Raw genomic sequence first — 15,053 nt, 5'->3', positions numbered from 1 at the left:
TTCTTCACTTATCTCCTCCAAATACGCAGTGGAGACGTAAACCGTGACGTGCGGCGTAACGCAGGTGTGACAGCATGGCGCCCGTCTCATCTCACTGCCAGGTAAGTTATTATGTAGTAAGTCCTCATTAATGGACGAGCAGACTACAAGCAGACCATGCTGTGTGACTAAGAGCCCCACGACAGCCCCTCTATCACAGCAGCCACGACCAGCTCTCTGTCGCGACCGGTCACACCCAGCGGCTATCCCGGGTAGCCCCGCTGCTTTCCACCTATCACAGAGGATACGCCGGCCGTCCGAGTGGCTCCGCCGCTCGTCGTGGGGAAGTGAGGCGCTTCCTGAGGGAGGGACGGCCGCCTGTCACACTGTGTGAGGAGGGAGGAACCCGGAGTGCGGGGGAGACGGAGGAGCTCGGAGACACACCGGCCCCGTCGGAGGAGGACAGCCGAGTACCTCGCCTGCTCCCCGGGACAGCAGGGTGACAGCCGAGTACCCCGCCCGCTCCCCCGGGACAGCAGGCTGACAGCCGTCCACACATAACTGTCATGGAGGAGGAGCACTCTGCAGGTAGGACAGGAGGGGGACTCGTGGAAGTCATCTGCAAGCTGCTGTGAGACTACAAGTCCCAGCATGCACTGGCAGCCTGGTACTTGTAGTGTGACGGCGCTGCAGACTGTTAGGTTTGGCAGTAAACATTCTGCATTCCCCCCAGAAGTTCTACAACTTGTCGTCCGGGTAACACAAGGAGCCGAGGACTTCTTAGGAGTTTCTTAAAGCAATCTGTCAGCCCTCCTTGGCCTAACAAGTATATATTCAGGCTGATGGCCGCCGACATGTTGGTACCGTTACTGTGTGTCCCCCACTGTCTGGATATTGTTGGTGAAGTGCGCCGCGCGCTATATGTACGTGAGTGGTGCAGCGTCCGATGGGTGCCCGTCGCTGGCTGCCCAGAGTGTAAAAACCGTGCCTGTTCCAAGCTTTGTCGCTCCCGCAGACATCATGCGTTCCCCAGCGAGCAGGTGCTGCGACTACTTACCGGCCGGGTTGGCTTCATGTGCATGCCCACGCAGTGCGGTACCCGTGGAACGCATGGCGTCTCCTGGGACGTAACAAAGCTTGGAATGGGTACGGTTTTTACAATCTGGGCAGGGAGAGAGCCGGACGGCAGGCAGCGGCGGACGCCCATCGGACGCTGCACTGCTCATTTGCGTATAGCACACGACGCACCTAACCAACAATATCGGGACAGTGAAGACGCAGAGACACAGTAAATATACCAATATGCTGTTCGTATCGTCGGCCATCAGCCATCGGCTGTTAGCCCAGAAAGTGCAGACAGATTTCCTTTCAATCCTTTGTGCCAACCTCAAGACCTCTGCGTAGTGTCAGTGAATGGCATCCATTGTTGTCCACAAGTGCAGTACGCAGCGCAGAACTTCTCCCAACTGAAGACTGTTACAATGTATCCAGTCTAGACTGCCCTCCGAGCCGCACACATCAGCAGTACACGTGTCTGTCCGGGCTCGCTCATACCAGCGCGCCGCGGGCGTACCTCCTGTGCAGGAGCACGCCGCAAGACGCAATGTCCTACTCCATTATAGGACAGCCGTGCCGGACCCCAACAGACCCCACAGACTATAATGGGGTTTGTGTCATGATATCTGTCATTAGCGCAATCTGCAGCCGGGGTTCCTAGCGAAATCTCGCACTCAGATGTCAGCCTAAATGTGAATGTTTTAATTAGCTGAAAGCAAGCAGAGGTCTTGAAAAGTCAAGGCATTAAAGCACAATTCTCTATCGCATAAGTTGTGTCCTGCCTGCCGCACAGCTGATGACAAGGTTGTGTCACAGTCCAGCGTCCGCTGGAGGATCCAGATGATAAGAAGATACCACAGGTGCCATTTTTCTCTCTGGCACAAGAAGTGACAACTGGCATCACCAGATACAAGACTGGTATCGGTTTTGTCAGCAGTTCACCCCCGTTGTTTTTGTACCACACCAGAGGAAACAGATGGGAAAGTTGAACGTGACGGGGCCTTAAAAAGTTTTGACATCTTTCATTATAACGTGAAGATATATTTCCCTTACTGGAAGTCCCTTTAATCAGGTGTTCCCATCAGAAGTGACAGTGTGCGGTTAGGAGCGGCCACATCTTCAGGATGATGTCGGCCTGAACTCAGGGCTCTCCTCCCATTAACTAAACAGTGGCAGAAGCCCCGGTTCATTTCCTCCACAGCTGCACTCCTGCCCACCCGGCATGCAGGAAGTTGCCCCCACAATCAAGGAGTACACGCTACCTGATTGTCACATTTAGGCCTCATTCACACAAATTTATGCAATTCTGGTCCTTAAAAACGTACCACTCTCACTGTGTTTGGGTGTTACATGTCTTCTTCTTGTGTTTGTGCATTTTCTGTGTTGCAAACAAACCCACTAAAGCCCAAATAATGTCAGTTTTGTCACAACCTACAGAAAACAGGGTGCGCAAAAGAGCCCAGGGAACACTGATGCCAATGGTTTTTTTTAAAAATGACCCTATAGACTTTATTGTGCGATTCTGGACCAAAACAGGACATGGTGCGATTTTTGTTTATTTTTTAAAACACAAACCACCGATCTGCATATGGGTGATGTCACATGACCGCACGCGCAAAACCGTACACTGCAGCATTAGCAAGTAAATGGGGTACGAAGAGGAACATTATCTGCGTGTTGCGTGCTTGTCTACGCATATTACTGTAACTTTTGCTCTCACATGGCCAGTTCACACGTGTGCCTGACACTCCCTCTCCGAGGAATATAATGGCTATACAAGCCTAATAAGGTCCAGCTGTCTTCTTTTTCCTGTGTTTTCCGTATTTTTGCACCTGCCATAGACTTCTATGGCACTTTTGCTGTGCAAAATGCATGAAAATAGAGCAGGACCTTTTTTTGTGTGCCCACTAATCAGCGGGTTCTATTCACTCTGTTTAGCGTGCGCAGATACGTCTGTGTGATGTCGCCCTAACAAGCACGTATCTGATTATACCAATGTGCTGCCAGTAGGATATACGTCCCGCTCACATGGCGGGGTCGCTCTGGATGTGGGGTGTGGATGTCTGCAGACATAGCGGAGCGGGGTGTGTAAGTGTGCTTCGCAGTGTGAAGTTGAGCGTATTGTGAAAGAATCTCATGGTTGGTGTGTGAGCGCAGGAATGTGCGTACGGCTGCAGGCGGGAACTTGTACGTATGGCAGGTGGATAATGCGGAGGTGTTCATGAATGACCCGCCAGCAGCAGACAGCTGGGGTTTCAGCCCATGTTACTAATAGCAGCCTGCTGATTGTTTTTCATCACACAGATGAGTGCCCCCCAGCAGGGTGGGAGAGCCGTCTGCAGACGCAAGAGGAAGAAGTCATGTTGTTGAAGTCAGCGTTATGTGATGTTCTCCAAAGAATCCGCAACCTGGAGACTCAGTTCTCTTCTGGACATTTCTGTAAGTAAATATTGACATTATATATATTATTTTAAAAAAGGGGGTCCGACCAAGGGCAAGATGGATGGATGATATCCTTCAGGTGACGGACTGGACCTCGGTGGAGTTGGTTGGCGACAGCCGACAGGAAGCTCTGTCATGGGCTGGTCCACGAGGTCACGAAGAGTCGGAAGCACCTGAACGAATAAATAACATATATATACACATATACTGGCGTAACTACAGGGGATTCAGTTGCACCCCGGCCCAGGAGCCTTAGGGGGCCCATAAGGGGTCTCTTATACATATAGGGAGCCCAGTACTATGAATAAAGCATTGTTGGGGGCCCTGTTACAGGGTGTTGCATTGGGGCCCAGGAGCTTCACGTTACACCTCTGCGTTAAAGGCGTTCAGAGAAGTTAGGGGCCCCCAAGATGAACTTTGCACCCGGGCCCATAAGTGTTTAGCTACGTCCCTGATTATATATATATATATATATATAATTAGTGACTTCTCATGTTCTAATTTATAGCAGGGGCTCCATCATCCCTTATAAGGCCGGTTTCCCATCTGCGCTGGAATCTCTGGCTGGAAGTTCTGTTGCAGATCCGGCTGACAATATCGGGAAAAAAGTACTGCATGCGGCGCTTTTGCTTCTGTCCAAACTTCAGGCAGCTGGGCAGAAAGCGGGCATCAATCAGGGGGGTCCGCCCAGCGCTATTTGGCTCCATCCAGAGATGGAACCGTTCGGATGCGGAGATTTCCCTTTCCTGTTCCCCGAACAGAGCAGGAAAGCGGATCCTCGAGCAGATGTGAAACCACCCTAATACACACCTTAACTGCTGCTGGACTTTTCTTGAAACCTAAGGGGAGGACGTTTGTTTACTGAATGATATCCAACACTCTCGCCCTTTGGTAAAGGGGTGCGGCAGCATGTTATGTAGCAGCTGGTGCTCAAGCTGTACAAGACACTGTTCACACTGCAAGTTGCAGTGAACCTCGGAGGTATTCCTCAGTAAATGCTCCCAATAAAGCTTGGACTGGCTCAAAGGGGAATGGGTGAATCCCGCTGTTGCATTTCCCACACGAGCAGTGCACGGCGCAGTACAGTTGCTGCACTGATAGACAAATATAGCCACCTATACATCCGTATAATATGCTGGCTATTTTATCTATTGTATATACACATTGACTGGCCGAGATGGCATCAAGCTGCAGTGGCAGCCTGACCAATATCCTCCCTCCATGGGTTTTACTTTCTTGATAAGGCTGCAAGAGACTTCCCATCACACATCATATTGCAGCTTCTTGCTAACTGCCTGTATGAAGATTTGTGCCCAACTTACAGAACTGAGAGGCCCACTAGTCCATGGTAAGAACCAGGCAACAAGCTACTATTGATGGGTCCCCAGAACTGAAGCCGTCAGAGCCAAGGGCCAGGCAGCAGCCTATGGAGACGCCTCTAGTAGAATTGTTATTCACTTGCCACTTCCCACTCACTAGATTCTTCATATACAAGAAGAAAGGCCACACTCTAATGCAGCCACCTATCCATTGATGTGTATGGAGAGGTCAGGTATTTAGGGTTGGGGTCATATTCACATATATTTTACCACAGAGACAGAAAGAGTAAAATGCTATAAAATTACAAATACTTTATTGCAAACATAAATAAAACCTGGTGATCTGGAGGGGTGTATCAGGGGGGCGGGAGCTTCTACAATTCACCCTTAAAGAAGGAAACGGAATGCACATTGTTTCTTGGCTCCATTGGTGGGTATCTTTCCTTGCGTATGTTCTGATATTGTTAGGGGTATCATATTATCATATACAGTTAGCTTTTGAGATGTTTTTACTGTTATACATATTCCCCATTTCCATATGCAAGTCTCCATATAACAGTTGTCTCTTGTTGTGTAGGCTTATTCTTTATATACTCAAAAACCCTGAAAAATCATTCTGCATCCTCAAAAATTCTGAAAAATTATGCTAGGGCTTATTTTCGGGGTAGGTCCTATTTTCAGGTAGATTGCTCAGACCTGTTCTACACTGGGACCGGGACTTTTATTGTAGTCTTGTGAATTATTGTCATGTAGGTTTTATTCATTTTTTCAATCAAGTATTTGTAATTTTATGGTGCTTTACTCGTTCTGTCTCTGTGTTAATATATAGTGGTGGATTATGTTACTATAGGAGGCATCAGTGTCTCTGTGTCTAGAGGAAAGAAGGTTTCTACACCGACATAGAAGGGGGTTCTTTACTGTGAGAGCAGTGAGACTGAAACTTTCTGCCTGAGGACGTGGTGATGGCAAAAGAGTTTAAGAGGGCCTTGGATGTCTTTCTTGAGCAGTACAATATTATATGTTAGAATCATTAATTACTTCAGAAGGGTTGTTGATCCCGGGATTATTCCGATTGCCAGATTGGAATCAGGGCAGAATTATTTTCCTTAAATGGGGAAAATTGGCTCCTACCTCATTGTTTTTCTGCCTTCCTCTGGATCAAAATTGGGGGTTAATGGGTAGAACTGGGTTCTTTTTTCAGCCTTCCATACTATGTTACTAACGCTTGACTTGCCGATATGCGCAGCCCCTGTAGTAAGAGGTCCTGTGTGCTTCTGTATTTATTTATATATTTGCATATATAGAAGTAACTTCCTGCAAAACCCAACAATGAGAGATTGTTTCTGCGGGAAGAGATAAGTAGCGCCAATAAAAACGCGGTTTATCTGTGTTTAATCGTCAGGTTCTGACATCAATAGGTGATGTTGGTTCAAGGAATATTTACAGACATGTCATTAGAAATTTGTGATCTGTTAACCCTTTCATCGCCCTTCACACAGGCAGTAAGCGATGCAGAAATTCCGCAGTGTTAGCAGTACAAGGCGAGTGAATGACATTAGACAAAATCTCCTTCACATGTCGCAGCGGAGGAGCAGGGAATTTTAAAAATGCTGCGCTTTTGAAATCTGCAGCATGTATTATATGTTGGGGAAATGGCGCATATCTGCTTCGGAGATTCTCCATAGAGATTAATAGGAAACATAAAATCGGCAAATAGAGTTTTGTCACTAATTTTGAAGAGATTCCGCTGTGCAAACTCACTGAACGTCTTTGAAAATCTGCGTTTGTTGTTTGAAAATAAAGTTTGCCAGCGTGAACTTACTGCAGGAACCACCGCTAAGGGCATACCTAGATGCCAGGCATAGTTGTATGAACAGCTTCACAGGAGAAGTTCACATTAATCCCTCCACTACCTAGACCACCTGGAAAACTGGCAGTAAGGCTGGGCTCGCATGGGCGGATTTGTTGTGCGGAGCCTGACCCGCTGGAGTGAGCCTGGCCTGACTCATTCACTTCTTTCTGGAATTGCCTCCACCACCCCGGAGGGAGCAGATTTCCACAGCAAGTCTTGTTTTATCTGAAAGCTGAATGCAATGTTTATCTAGCTATTCTATTGACACAACACAACTATGTCTCTGGATACTATGTATCCGCCGTGCATTGGCTGCGGTATAAGCTCCTTTGCTGAGGTCGGCATTTTTCTATCCAGCCATAAAACTGATATGAAACCTAATGAAATGGAGACCTAATAAAGCACACAAAAGCACATGGGAGCAAGTGAAGTACACGGGCATAAGTGATTTTCGGTCGCGTAAATATGCAGTGTATTTACGCTGTTGAAAGTTCCTACGCCCATGTGAACGAGCCCTTAGACAGATATTAGCCAACTCCAGGCGTGAGGGGCCAGCATTTATAGCCACTTGTAACCCACTTCCTTAGTAGTCACAGCAGTTCCCACATTTTGTGTGACCACAGCAGGACCACTTCCCTCAGCAGCCAGTAACGGTAAGCATCAATCCATTACCCCCTCGCAGTAGTTATACCACGGTCGGACGTGGTAAGGCACATGTGAATGTTGGATACAATACACAGTAAGGAGTTGTTTTCACAAAAATACAGTTTTATTCTGTATTTGGGTCTGGTAAGAAAGAAAACCCAGTAACGTAGCAGCACTGCAGCCTCTTCAATGTTTACTTCTGAGTACAACCATGTCGCAGGGATTCCCCATTCTTCATTCCCAAACGGAGCAGGAAAGTGGAATCCCCAGCGCAGATGGGAAACCACCCATCCTTTATGAGACAGGCCTGTAGTACTCAGAATGGCTGTAATAACTAAATAAAATGGCATTCTGAGTACGAACACAATAGTGCAGATGTAAACATTGAAGGGGTTACAGCTGTGGCATGAATGCCACATCCCCTTCAGTCAGCTGATCATCAGGACCCTTGAGCAGCGGAGACCCCCATGATCAGATATTGATGCCCTATCCTGAGAATAGGCCATCAGTTTTTAAAGTCTGGAACACACATTTAAATTAACTGAACCCAGATTAATGTCTCCAAAGTAATAGCTATGGCACTGACCATACCAGAGGTAAAAAAATAAATGTCCCTTCAAGGTAATAGACTGGGGCCCAGTCTTTGTACCTAACCTCTGTTCCTCCAGACCCCTAAGCCAGTGAATCCCAGAGGCCCCCTCAAGGTTCTGTTGCTGCAGCCCACCAACCCCCAGGCACTCCCGCTCCATCCAGCAGAAGTCACTTTAATGTTTTTTCCCACCAGCGCCTTGCCCCTTGGTACCTTTGTGTAGCAGAAGCACCTGTCACTTTACTATGGCTGAGATCACACAGGGCGGATTTGCGACGGAAATTCTGTGCAGAATTTCGCTGCGACAAATCTGCCTGCAGGCGCTAATTCCGGGATTAGCCAGCCATGTGGACGAGATTTGTCAAAAATCTTGTCCACACGGGACGGCCAATCCGTCGTGGCAGTAGCCGGCGCTGTGGCGTGGATCACCCCGCTGCAGCATGTCTATTTTTTTTATTTTTTTCCATTGTGGCCACACTGCTCTCTATGGGAGCGCCGGCCATAATGGAAAAGCTAAGTGCCGCGGGTTTTGAAGCTGCACTTTCCAGGCTGAAATCTCATGTTTTTTTGCTGCGGCAAAACCCCAAGATTTCCGGTGGGATTCCATTCCATGAGAACTCAGCCTTAGTCAGTCATGTAACTGTCCACCCGTCGCGTTATGTGACTTCCTGCTGGTTGGAGCTACAATGGTGCAGTGGGGTGAGGGGAACTGGAAAGACAGTACATTGAAGTGCCTTCTTCTGGACGGAGCTGAAGTTCATCGATTTCAGAAGTGGCAGTGTGCTTGGGGCTCTGCAGTGAAAGTTAATGTGGCAACGGGCTTGGTCGCATGTTGCGACCCCTATAGCTATGCCACTGACCAGCCCCCTTTTATTTCCTCTCAGCCAATCTACCTGAACCTTCTATTGAGGAGAGTTTCTTTCTTTGCATTGGAGCTCACTCCTGTATCCAAACCTAGTACAGCACTTTCTCATATATCAACAGTAGCAGGAATCTGACACTCTGGTACATAATCATGGCAAGGCCTCACCAAGCCCACACAGCAGGGCACCCTCAGCCCACTTTCCCCCAGTAGTCACAGCAAACTTGTCCCTAGTTCTTGCTCCTAATATTTAAAAACAGGTTTCCCTCCCAGTTGTCCCCCAGTACTCAGCAACGTTTGCAACCAGTTTCCCTCAAAACAGTAAAAATAAGGTTAGCCCAGCTCAAACTTCTCCTAGTAGTGGAAATAAGGTTCCTCGCAGACTATTCCATTCCTAGTATTGGTGCAGGGTGGGAGAGGGTGTTGGTCTAGGGTTTCCCCCTATTTTCTGGGGAAGGGCAAGCCAGTGAGATGGTCCAGGTCTTGTCTGGGAGTAGGAGGCTTACCTTGATTTGGGTAATGATGGGAGTCATGGTACCCTTTTTCTCTTCTAGACGGGTGGATATTTAGGCCATCACACTCATTGCCAGGATCAGGCCACACTGGATCTGGAACTGGCTTGGAACAATATTCACAGTAATAGGCCCATTGCATGGCTGTACACCATAGACTTCTGGGGTAGGCCTCATAAAGCTGTCTACTGTAGATGCTGCTATTTGCCTAAACAACTTTATTAACTGGGTGTGGTAACACAACAGACAAAAGGCTTGCTTGTAACCGATTTGTCTTGTACAATGTGTGAGGTACTCCAGGGTAGCATCTCTTAGAAACCCTGCAAACATTTTACCCACAATAGAATTAAGACTTACCGGCCTGTAGTTTCCTCGGTTATACTGGTGTCATTTAGTGGAGAGTTTACATTAACACTCTGCATCTCATCTGACATTTCATTATCCTCTGTAAATATACTGGAAAAAAACTATTTAATAGATTTGCTTTCTCATCACCCTCTACTATTTCTCCTACATTATTTATTAAAGGGCCAACACTTTCAATATTAATCTTTTTACTATTTAGGGTGACTACCCACTAGCGGGTTTTTTTCGCTGCGAATTTGCAAGGTTTTTTTTTTCCAGATGTCAATGGGACTTTCTAATGTTAAATTCGCAATGCACAGAAAATGCAAAACCGGCAACTTGTGTCTTTTGTAGGTTGCGAATTTAACGTTAGAAAGTACCATTGACATCTGGGAAAAAATATGTAGCAAATTCGCAGCAAAAAAACCCGCTAGTGGGTAGGCACCTTGTATAGCTGAAAAACAGTTTGGGTTAGTATTACTCTCTTTAGCAATAAGTCTCTCTGTCTCCATGTTTGCTGCTTTTATCTGATTTTTACATAATTTATTTTTTTTAGTGCTTCTTCACTGCCTTCTTGTTTTAGTAGTTTAAAAGTTTTCTTTTTAATGTTTATTGCCCCCTTTATATCTTTATTAGACCATATTTGTTTTCTCCTATTACTGAGTCTTTTATTCCTGTAAGTTATAAACTTGTGTTGTGCCAGCCACCAGCTTGTACGGCGCCCCCAGGCTGCAAGCTGGGGCGATCACTTCCCTTTTGTCCACCTGGCCAGACGATCTCCTTGCTTTCATCATCTTCCTGGCTCTGTCTTCTTCGCTCTAATGTTCTGAGGCAACACTGTTTGCCCATCGGCATCCCCGCCCGTAACTCAATCCCCTAATTTTGATACTGTATTTAGGTATTGAACTTGATTTTGAGGCTGTATTTATGTTTTGAGCTTGGTTCTGGTACAGTATTTATTCTCTGAGCTGGTGTGGTATGCTGCTATTTTAATGTATTCTGCTTAAGCAGAATACAGACCGACCGTCTATTAGGCCTCGTTCACACGAGCGCTGTTTTCAAGCAGTATAGGTGCACAAAAAGATTGAGGCTATAGTCTACTAAAGATCACTTGAATGGGTGAATTCCAGATATTTGAACAAGCCCGTTCACATAATCCGAGGTGCGTGTTTTCCAGCTCCCATAGGAGTCTATGAAAAGCACGCACCCATGATAGGTCAAGTCCTATCTTTTTTAGCAGCATGGAACTTAGATGCGAGTTGCACCCATGGTAGGTGCGAGTATTTTGCGCATCTGAAATTCCTTAATGTGAATTCTTCTATAGGAAACCATTGGTTCTTATGGAAGCAATTTGTTTGCGTGCCTATACTGTGCGTAAGCAGCACTCGTGTAAACGAGGCCTTAGTGCAATATATATAGATTTTTTTAAATTTATGATGGGGGTGGGGGGTACAAAAATCAATTCTGCACAGGTTTCCAGTTAATCTATGACCAGCACTGACTGCTGCAGTAGTGGTGACACCATGGCATGTACGGTAATTACATGCATCTTGGTTGTTACAGTTCGATTTTGTGTTGCACCATTACCATTAGGGCTTATTCACACAGGCGTATGCAGTTTAGATCTTTGAAATACACAGTGTTTTCATGGACTGAAGTTCCAAATTCCCTGTGTATTTGGACCTTATTGCGTTTTTCTTTCTGTGCATATTCACTGTTTTTCACTCCCGCAAAGAAAAAAAAAGACACAAGAAGATCCCAAGGGCCCATTGATTTCTCCTGCCTCCATGCATGTATCATGCGTATTCACTACGTATTTACATGATCCCTTGATTTTAATGACCAATTTTGGTCAGTAATATAGACCAAAATAGGACATGATGTGATTATTTTCCTAACATAAAATATGCGCATGAAATACACATCTGAATACCACAGTGCAAATCAATGGGGTCTAAGCTCTGCCCCCGTGTGAATGCGTCCTTTCATGTACTCTTAGATGCTTACATTGGGAGGCTTGTCTGAACATGAGCATCAGATACAGAGACAATGGGCATTTGATATCTGAACATCTACGCTGTAGTGATGTAATACGAAGTATGTTTTATGCATGGTATTAGATGCCATTATTCATAGATGTTTCTTTTGCAGGCGACTCCTCGTCCTCCAGTGTACAGCCTGTCAGTGATGTCACTTCACCCCAGAAGGCGATCAGGTAGCCCTATGTCTACATAAACCTTTATGGGAAGCCCCTTTTTGTATTGTTTAATCTCCTACACTCACATAGAGACATGTGAAGTTGAGGTGTTAACAGATTTTTTTCCCCTATTCATATGTCTAGATAAGAAAGTTTTTAGCAAATATCCAGATATTTGGCTAAAATAATTTGGATAAAGTAATCTCAACAGTTTCCCAAACTCTGACTGCAGTCGTATAAATGGATGATATCATTCTGATTGTTATGGCTACATCCAAGGACATATATGTACAATTTCTCCTCTAATCTGGCCCAGATATAATTGCAGTTTGTCAAAAACAATCCCGCCCCTAGTAGTTGTTGTTTCGCTGCAAAACTCGGCATGCAGTTCCATCTCAGGCAGATATACAAATGATCAGAGTTGTGCTGTGATTAGATGAACGGTCTTGTCACCGGAGACCCTAAAAGTGGTTCCCCCCTGGACCTATAAAAGGCTCTCGGAGGCTCCTTGTATGTAGTGACCTCTTCTTCTACTTGTGCAGTAGACGTCTCTATGATGTAGAGACGAGATTTCACCCCGTTACCAGAGTCTGAGAGGGGCGCATTATTGGGATGTGAGTAGATGGACGGTCGTATCAATCAATTGCCGCCGTTCTGACCAGACTGTTAGGAGGTGTTGGGACCCATGAGGGCATGCACACAAGGCTGCCAGGACATCCTCAACAAACTACCAGTCTAAAGGATTGTCCGGCAAGCATGAGCAGCGTGAACTGTTTCGTTGCCCACAGACACATGACAGCATCATTACAGGCCCCCGTGTCTGTTGGAGCCATTTCCAGGCTCTTGGCTGAAGGACGTTTGGTCTCATGGCGCCCATTACTTGTACTGCCTTTGAGACCCACCCATTATCACCTTCGTTTGCTGTGGTGTTGTGAATGACAATGCTGGACTGCTATAGAGTGGTTTGGGCACTGACGATGGCCATGTTCGTGTCTGGAGACCTTGGGGTGAGCACCTCAATCCTGCCTTTGCTGTGGAGCACACTGCCCCCACTGCTGATGTGATGGTCTTGGGGGCCATCGTATACTACTTCTGTTCCTCCTAGTTGTGGTATGAGGACAATGACAGCTCAGTGATATGTTCAGGACATTCGGCAGCCACATGTGTTCTTTAAATGGCGGCTTCCAAGAGGTATTTTCCAGCATGATGATGCTAGGCCACACATACAAAAGGGTCCCAGGAAGGTCCCCACAACATTGTCACATTTATATGGCTGCCTGTTTGCCAGATTTATCACCAATAGTACATGTATAGGGTACTAGAGCCTCTATGCCCATCCGTTACACATGTTGCATCCAAGCTACAGGTGACACAACAGGGTACTGGAGCCTCTATGCCCACCCGTATCACATCTTACATCCAAGCTAGAGGTTGTACAACAGGGTACTAGAGCCTCTATGCCCATCCGTTACACATGTTGTATGCAAGCTACAAGTGACACAACAGGGTAATAGAGCCTCCATGCCCATATCACATCTTACATACAAGCTAGAGGTGGTACAACAGGGTACTAGATCCTCCATGCCTATATCACATCTTGTATCCAAGCTGAAGGCGCTACAACAGGGTACTAGAGCCTCAATGGCAACCTGTATCACATCTTACATCCAAGAGGAAGGCCCTACAACAGGGTACTAGAGCCTCAATGCCCACCCGTATCACATCTTACATCCAAGCGGGAGGCCCTACAACAGGGTACTAGAGCCTCAATGGCAACCTGTATCACATCTTACATCCAAGCGGAAGGCCCTACAACAGGGTACTAGAGCCTCAATGCCCACCCGTATCACATCTTACATCCAAGCGGAAGGCCCTACAACAGGGTACTAGAGCCTCAATGCCCACCCGTATCACATCTTACATCCAAGCGGAAGGCCCTACAACAGGGTACTAGAGCCTCCCTTCAAGGGGTCAGTTTTCTACAATAAATTATGCTTTTGCTCTGATATTGTATCCACTTCAGCGTTACAATGATTGTGCATACAAGTATACTAGATCAAGAAGGGTAACATCACTTTTTAGGAAAAGCAACAAGGTGGTGAGTGAGGAGGCTTATAAGGCCATCCATGCTCCTCTGGGTAATATACAAATAAAAGTGATGGAACAATACCTCTGCAGCGCCACCTATTGGCTGTCTGTGTATGGATTGTGGCTTGATTTTAAATTCCCAATCATTGCCCTACAGACCTGTATAAAGGGTCAAGCATTGATTTGTAGGAATACTGCCATCCAATAGGTGGCGCTGCAGAGGTATTGTTCCATCTGCCTTATTTGCAGTGTACTAGATTGTACGTTTTTTTTTCTAATACAAATATAACTTAAGCATAATTACAATACGGTTAGACTACAGTGAAACCGAAACAGAAAAATATAAAAAAATATATATATTTAAATATAATGAAATGTTGCTAGCCTTGCTGGCAGCAGTCAGAGAACACACCGAGGCCTGTATATTTAGAAAATATTTTTTAAAATTAGGTGATTATCATATAAATGTTTGTTTTTGGTGTTTTTTTTTTGTGACTAACCAGATACACTGCAGTGGTTTTATGCAGCTTACGATTCACGTCAATCGAAAGCCCTATTTTACTGTTGTTGGCCTAGATAATGCAGGATATACACTAGACTCAGATTAGGTTCTATATTCATCTCCCCTGCTCATTGGTGGTTGGAAGGGCTGTACTTCATCTCTTCCCATAGAGTCTACAGTTTAGACTATACTAGTCTATTGATATGAAGGGCTGGCTGCATAGCTCATGGCCTCTCTGACTGTTCCCTGTGTTTTTGGTTTTTAATACTCTCCTCCATTTGGGCCAGGTGGGGGGTTTTTAGGTCCAACTTCTGGTGCTGTCAATATGTTAAATGAGCAATTCCCTGCTTACTTAAAGGGTGTTGATGGTCTGCCAATCAAGTCCAGCATCAGCCATCGAGAGTAAGCAGTGGGAACTATCCACTTGACACATTGACAGCACCAAAAGCCTGACCTAAGAAAAGCCCATCCAGGTGAACAGAAGTGAGAATGAAAAGCAAATGAGGATAGAGTCGATTTGGCCACAACTGCAGAGCCATGTAGCCTGCCCTGCTGGCTTTTTACCCCAGGATTGATCTTTAATTTTCACTCATTGCTGCTGCTATAATGCACATGCACCATGTTATGCTGAGTATAATAGCCCCCACTCCACCCCCAGAAAGTTT

General features: G+C 46.1%; 1 protein-coding gene across 1 annotated transcript in view; it reads left to right on the top strand.

The window, feature by feature from the left end:
* Positions 1-345: 345 nt before the first annotated feature.
* EML3 (EMAP like 3) overlaps positions 346-15,053 on the top strand; it is a 65,790-nt gene continuing 51,082 nt past the window's right edge. Inside the window, exons 1-3 of the mRNA XM_066582704.1 lie at positions 346-567; positions 3,340-3,474; positions 11,753-11,816. Coding sequence (XP_066438801.1) covers positions 546-567; positions 3,340-3,474; positions 11,753-11,816 — 221 coding nt within the window. The 5' untranslated portion in view covers positions 346-545. The remainder of the gene's footprint in view (positions 568-3,339; positions 3,475-11,752; positions 11,817-15,053) is intronic.

This window comes from Eleutherodactylus coqui, chromosome 11, assembly GCF_035609145.1.
Source record: "Eleutherodactylus coqui strain aEleCoq1 chromosome 11, aEleCoq1.hap1, whole genome shotgun sequence".
NCBI lineage: Eukaryota > Metazoa > Chordata > Amphibia > Anura > Eleutherodactylidae > Eleutherodactylus > Eleutherodactylus coqui.
Note: the sequence above shows the minus strand (reverse complement) of the source record. Positions and strands in the feature narration are given on the sequence as shown.